This window comes from Betta splendens, chromosome 14 (assembly GCF_900634795.4).
Source record: "Betta splendens chromosome 14, fBetSpl5.4, whole genome shotgun sequence".
Classification (NCBI taxonomy): Eukaryota; Metazoa; Chordata; class Actinopteri; order Anabantiformes; family Osphronemidae; genus Betta; species Betta splendens.
In genome coordinates, this window is record NC_040894.2 from 12150696 (window position 1) to 12157809 (window position 7114).

Sequence of the window (7114 nt, forward strand, 5' to 3'; positions counted from 1 at the left end):
AAGGATTAAGGAGGCTGAGGCCCGTCAGCGCCCTCAGCCCCCCCTCCCCAGACAGGCCGAAGGGGAATCGGACGAGAAAGTGAGACGTCTGAGGCAGCAGACGCACAACAGAGCGGTCAGTGTGCGTCCTGGTCTCGGCTTTCACTGCGCAGGCCTCCCCTCAACTCTGTTTTGATCGCTGGTTCAAAAAGCTTGACCGGTCATTAAAAAGGCAGGTAAGTGGTTTATTGTTCGCTTGGACACATTCTCCATATGATTTATGACATTTTCAAGCATCACGACCAGACAGTCTCATACACTTGAACATCATGAGTAAACTCGTCTTATGAACAGCCTAATGCTTCACATATTCATTCCGCACTATATAAAGTTTTCGATACATAATTACAGCAACTGTGCGTCTCATATATATGTATATCTAATACATAAACACATTCAGTAAATAAATACATGTGTACAAGGACACAACATAGAAATACAAATTGATGCATTATGAAAAAATGGAACCAAACCAATTCCTCGACTGATCATTACAATAAATGTGTCTGGAAAATTGCACAGCTCAAAGTCACGAGCGAACCAGCGGGTGCTTGATGGGGTCTAATTCACAGTCGATGATGCCGAGCACGTCCGAGACGCGGTCACGTGTCCTCGGGATGGCTTCACTGAACTTCACGGGTCGACGGTGGGAGACAGCGAGGCTGAGGTGTGTCTGTGTGACTCTGCCGGTGAACCATGAGTACTGTGAGGCATGTACAGTACAGTACGTGTGGCTCCTAGCAAACATCTGGCACGTGAAGTCGGCTCACCTGATGGCGCCGCCGGCCTTCGGAGGGGAGGCCAGGCTCTGTGCTCACTCCTTTGACCGCTGGCAGCCCGTTTCCTGCTAATAATAGCTGCGCGCAGTTCGAGTGGCCCGTAGAAAACCGCGCATCACGTGCCAGGTCATGGGGCTGACATTGCACTCAGGGCGCAAACCATTGGCCACTCAAACTGACATTAGCCAAGACTAAATTTACCTGACATTGGACAAGGTCTAACGTGTACAATGATGTGTGATGCCAGCGTGCTCGTGCTTAGAGGATGATGCCTGGGAAGGCGAGGGGCATGACTTGGAGGGTGTGGTGTGAAATTCAGCTTGGAGTGCTCGGTAACCGGCTCTATGACACATTCATAATGCTGAAATAAGACGACTCTGTCCACATGCATGCATCAGTTCTCTGAAACTCCTGGCACCTTTCCTAAGGTATCCTTGGATGCCTTTGCCATTTGCGCCGTGAGGTAGAGGTACACCAGGTGAGTCACGCCTGCACCATAACATGCTCGATCGTCGTAGCAACCATGCGATGAGGATACTGCAAACCAGAGTTCGGCTGAAGAGTGATACGGAGGTTTTTGTAGTTGTGGACGTTGCGGCGCGGCGTGGGACGCCTCGCTCTAGTTGGGCTGAGACAGTCCCAAGGCCACGGCCAAGGTGGCCGCGAGGAGGGCGGGGCCGCTCAGGATGACCACGCCCCCGGAGCGGAACACCTGCCGGCCGTTCAACGGCTGCACCGGACGGAAGTTCCCAACCATCGGTTTTCCATTGTGGAATTTCAGGTCGGAGAAGGCTCGCAGCTAAAGGAGAAGATTCAGTCAGTGATGGAACCTCTTCTTCTTCACATTCTGTATCTGTAGCTTTAATTCTGACCTGTTCGTTGTTCAGAGGGATGGGATTCTCAAACAGCGTCCAGATCACGGCCTCAGTGCACCCTGGTGTGGTCAGAGACCCCTTGTAGCGATAGTAGCTGGTTAGATTCTGCTGAGGTGGGATCAGCTGTGCCAGGGAAGTGGGCAGCAGAGTTGTGTTGCCATCTGAAATCAGAAAAGCCACGGATCAAACATCAGCGATGCTGCTTTCCTTGGTCTGTGACACCCGTGGACACTCACTCGTAGCTATGACGTTCTTCAGAGATTTGACGATGGTGTCATACTTTTTGTTCACACTGCTGGACCTCTGCAAGGTGAGAGAGACGTGTATAATACTAGCACCTCAGGTGTAAAAGTACTAGAGTTAAAAAGCTTGTTACCTCGTAGAAGAAGCCAAGGACTGCAACTCCCTCTGGGTCTGATAGCGCTGTTTTCAGATCAGTGTAACGCTGCTTCATGTGCACAATGTGCAGCTGCAGAGTAAACAGCATCACATCACGTTATTTTACTGCAAGTGGAGAAGAGATACCATGCATCTGCTGCAGAACGTCCACCATGTTTGTTGACCTACCTCCATGGGATACTGCTCGCCATCGATGGTGTGCTCAGAGCCGGGGCCTCCGTTGTTGCCCCAGTGCAGGTGGAACTGCACAGCCTTGTAGGTGGTGGAAAGGCCTCCACCTGCTACAGTGCTGAGGTGAGGAACTTCTACCTGAACTGAAAGGCAAAAATAAAGAGGAGCAGCACATAAGAGCAGGTTTCAAGCATCTCTGTTATTTGAGGCTCGGTGGCAGAGCGCGCTCACCTGAATGGCCATTGTTCCTGACCAGGGCTCTGAACATCTGCTGGTAGTTGTTGAAGAGGAATGGAGTCAGGCGCTCGTCTTTTAAAGCCTTTCTAGTCACGATGTTAATGGGGGACTGCTGCTCCCCTGCGCAGTCCTTGAAGACGTGGCCCCACTTTTCTGGAGCTAAAACAAAGAAAACAATCTCAAGCCAGTGTGACTTCATGTGGTTGAAGACAGGCTTTGTGGAGTTAGGAAAGGTCAGTGGGGAAATGGTTTTATCCAGAATCATCTGTTTAGGAGAATAATAGGCGCTCACTGTTACATGGATGATCACAGGTAAACTGGGACTGATAGCACCAATCTGAAACACACAAAACACAATGTCATTGGACATTATTAGACAACAAGCCTTGGACGTTGACATAGAACTAATAATAATAACAAATATTCTCTGCCATTTGTCCATATGGATTCCATGTGTGTTTAGAAACATGTCATTTTGTGTATTTTCCTCTTAATAAACAGTGAATTGTTCCCTCAGTTTAAATCAGGTGTTTGTCCCCAGTCACACAAAAAACTCTCATACACAGGAATTGTCCTCCTACGTACAAAAAGCTGTAGCTTGCGACTGATCTTCCTGTGATGTGATATCAGAGTTAACACTGAGTCAGTATTTAAGCATGAGCCATTTTCATGAATGTGTCTAACATAATAATATAAGAAATAATATCGGGAGGTTAGTTCATTGCTATTGAAGAGTATTCTATGCACAATTGATGTCCTTAAATATAACAGACTGAAAGTGTTTTGCTACAAGGTAGTTAAAGTAAAGAAAGTAATAATCTATTTATTTGTTGTCTAAAGCAACAGGAGCCCTTTGCACGTTATAGATTTCTGGTGATTTAACATAATAATATAATATGTACAGCATTGTATTGTAAAGTAGTGTGGTATTGTGGTTTAGGCATACTTTTAAAATCAAAGTATCTGAAAACTTCAGGGTAAAGACAAAAACCGTTGGTTTCCTCTCAGCCAATCAGGTTTGTGTCCGCACAATTCCTGACCAATCAGCGCGTGACTTTGATCCAGCTCTGTAGTAGCGCAGATGACAGGTTGTTTCTTGAGCAGTGACGAAAAGAGAAAGCTCAGAAAGCTATCACGAGGAAAACTAAAGACAACGAAAAGAAACAAATGTCGTCAAGCAGCGCTGGAAACGCCAGGACGGAGAAGAATCCTTTCATGCTTTTGTGCCGTTCGCTCCAAGCTATTCACGAACGAAACACAGGGAGGACGAGAATGAATCTGTTTTTTTGAGGATTTTCAGGATCCTCGGTGCAGCTCATAAACCGAAATTAGAGGAGATGACTGTCAGGTTGGATCAAAGAACTTCTTTGATCAGTCCAGCTAAGCGGTGTGTGGTTTCATGTGTAAATCTCAGTGGACTAAACGTTTATGTGCCAGAACTTTGGCATGGGACATACCAAGAACTGCTCCGCACAGGGTTCGGAATTAACGCGGGCGGAGACACGGAAAACACACTGTTTTCTGAACGTGTGGATTTTAGCTTAATTTCATATTCAAATAAAAACATCACGATTTCATTCCGAATTTCCGAAACCCAATGGTCAAGGCGTCACTCCTGGAAAATCTCGAGAGAAATGTGGTCCGAGATGGAAGATGATGAGATAAAGACAAGAACAATTACGGCACAATTGTGGTCGCTTCATTCCGAATAAGGCTATAATTACTGGTTTGGCAAATTTTTATAATAACAAGTGTAAACCTGATCGGTTGTTGATCATTAATAACTGACTACGCAGATCGCATGTGCATATTCGAAAACCTCGGCGATTTGCAGTTAATCTACAATTAAATCAGTCGCCGTGCATTTGAATAGATCGGCGCAGCGCAGCTTGACTCGTCTCTCTGCGGCAGCGAGGACGCAGGCGTCTGTCATTGGCTCAGTGAGGCTGAGCAGGTGCACGAGAGAGCGCCAGAGAAACGGAGATGAATCCGAGCCACCGGAGGAATTCCGTCTGGGTCAGACCTGCTCGCCTGCATTTTATTCTTTAATGAACTTGCTATTTTAGGACGTGCGCATATATCGCGGCTGCGGATGCGCATGTGGAAGGCACTGATCTCCTCCCGGCGCCACATCGGTGGCACGGAGCGGGCAGGTGGAGAGCGTCACGCGAGCAGCCTCACGGGGAGGGAGCCTCGCTCTCATCTGGGAGCTGCGACTCTCTGCAGCGCGCTTCTTTCACTCTTTGGGGCTTTCTATTGGTCTGTGCTCCCTGGACTTTAAAGTGAATAAAATGAGTCGTGAGGTCGACAAACATCATAATTCTCCTGTTTTCTGTTAGGATGCATTCATTGTTTTGTGAAATAAAAAATTGTGAGAAATAAAAAATCTACCTTAGAATATTTGGCTGCAAAAAAGACCAACACTTGCACAAAGTAGTGATGTTACATATGTTATTATTTGATTTCTTTGAAAATTTCGAGTAACCAATATTTAAAACAAATACTAGGCAAATGAATTAGATCAAATAAGTCATGAACAGAACAGACTCACCCCCTGAGCCCGTGCAGAATGCCCAGAAGGATGCCAGGAGGACGAGGGTTAGTTGCTGCATGCTGAAGCGTCAGTGATTCGACCGAGGGAAGACAACACGGTGACTTGTGTTTTCCAACGGGATCGCATTCTTGCAGGGGGTCTTCTACTTATCTATCACCGTACCCCGACAGGAAAGAAAGAGTGGCCCCTCCCCTTTGGGCATCGCCTTTAATAAAGCTCCGCACTGAGGAGAGACCAGACAGGGGGCCTATCGGGCTCCTGCTGTGCAGGGACCAAGCGCGCTCTTTATTATTGTGGTGCTGATCGCAAAGGCTTCCTGATGATGTGAAAGGTGATTCTTTTGAATTATTTCTGTCACTGGGAGAAACCACATGAAGGAATCCTGGGTGCTGACAGCTGATTGGCCCGCAGGTAAAACGAAGCGCTCCTCACAGACGATTCTTATTATAAAGTGAAACCTCCTTAGCTGTCGCTAAGCACCATGTTTGTCATGTTGCACAATTTAATAAATAAATACGGTCGTGGTAATGCATGGCTTAAAGAATGGCAAAACATATTGGTTGCACTGACTTCTTCCAGGATAATCAACATCTTGGTATAATTAAAAAAAATTCTTGCCTTTAATAAACATTTCCCAGACACGTCTCACAGTAACATATGGGATCTACATCTAAACAATGCTCAGCATGAGTAATATCTTCACATGTTAGACATTTCCAGGCAGTGAAAATGATTCCAGCATTTTTCACCCCTGGAAAAAAAAAGTTGGAGCTGTCACCTTTATTTTCTGTTCAGTGTTGAATGTCCGTGTCCTGAATTATTGATCCTGAGTGAGCACAGTGAGGGGTCTGCGGCAGAAGTTCCTTCAGATTACCTGGCGTGTCTTTGCCAAACTGCAGACTGTAACAGTGAGACATTGTGAAGGTCTTCCTACAGTACGTGTAATTCCTTTGTAAGCTATGAAATAAAAATTCGCTGAAAGGAAACGACATTTGAATCAAATGAGGGAGAAATGTTGCACAATTTTACCAGAAAAGGAACATATGATGAATGTATGTGATTGCATTAGATGACAGGTTACTGCACAGCTTTGTTGATTCAACTTCCGATCACCCATTGGAATCGTGAGCTCTGTCGTCAAGCTGAACCGATCCGTTCACCTGTAATCGTCTCAGTATTATTAAGCAGCTATCTATCGGCACCAATAAACCGGGGGTGGCCCGTTAGAAACCTCCTGCAAAAAAAGGGCTTAAAAAATGAAAAACACTTTATTCAGGCATTACTGCCAGTTAGCAGAAAGGAGGCACCACAGAAATGTTACACAATTTCACCAGGAACGAATGAATGAGGGATTTACGTGGCTGCAGAGAAGTGTTGCAAAACCCTTAATTTTGATTGGCTGACAGCGATTGGTCTCGTTGAAGAAGTGGCGTTTTGTGTTTGTGTTGATGAGGAGCCGCCATCTGGTGGACAATTAAATGGAGCGACAACGTATTAGACACCACACAAGGACTTCTATCACGCAGAATGATTTTATTGCCATATTTATACACTTCTGTAGCTCTGAGGTGGATTGATTTGGGTTTAGAAGTGCACCCCGTGCTTTCTGCATGACGTCATAATGGAAGCATTGTCACAGTCCTTCACCTGGCTCGGACCAACGGTCATCATGGCCCCACGCTCATACACGCCTGTCTGCACGAAGCATACTTGCTAAGAGCTGTGGTCCAGAACCAGATGTCTCAGAGGCGGCCGTGAGCGCATTTATTCACAGGACTCGAACACATTGTGGACGGTCCTTCAGCCGGAAACATGTTGATACAACACCGCCATCTAGTGGTTGTGGTATTATACAGCCCAAAGTGAACTGTGCACATAAACATGCCATTTTTAATAATACATGTATAGTATTTACGTCTACACATAATATCTAGGATGCTTCAGTCCTATCACATCAACTATTCTGATCGTGATTGCGAAACCAGTCCAGTTCCATTGGTGCATATTGGACCTTTTCCACACTGTCCCACAGTCCTAGTCAATAAACAAGCAGGCGTAGC

The 7114-nt window shown here is 46.1% G+C and overlaps 1 protein-coding gene across 1 annotated transcript; it reads right to left on the reverse strand.

Moving 5' to 3' along the window:
• Positions 1-203: 203 nt before the first annotated feature.
• Positions 204-5342, reverse strand: ca4a (carbonic anhydrase IV a). The gene is made up of 8 exons (XM_029174240.3): positions 5052-5342; positions 2793-2837; positions 2495-2659; positions 2261-2406; positions 2070-2162; positions 1930-1996; positions 1691-1854; positions 204-1617 (listed from the first exon to the last, which is right to left on the reverse strand). Exons 1-8 carry the CDS (start codon positions 5110-5112, stop codon positions 1438-1440), a joined length of 921 nt encoding a protein of 306 aa, XP_029030073.1. The 5' UTR covers positions 5113-5342; the 3' UTR covers positions 204-1437.
• Between the last annotated feature and the right edge of the window lie 1772 nt (positions 5343-7114).

Coding starts and splice junctions, on each gene's coding strand:
- ca4a (XM_029174240.3), bottom strand. CDS start 5,112: ATGCAGCAACTAACCCTCGTCCTCCTGGCATCCTTCTGGGCATTCTGC. Junction 2,163..2,260: donor GCGAGCAGTATCCCATGGAG/GTAGGTCAACAA, acceptor TTTACTCTGCAG/CTGCACATTGTGCACATGAA. Junction 1,855..1,929: donor GAAGAACGTCATAGCTACGA/GTGAGTGTCCAC, acceptor TTCTGATTTCAG/ATGGCAACACAACTCTGCTG.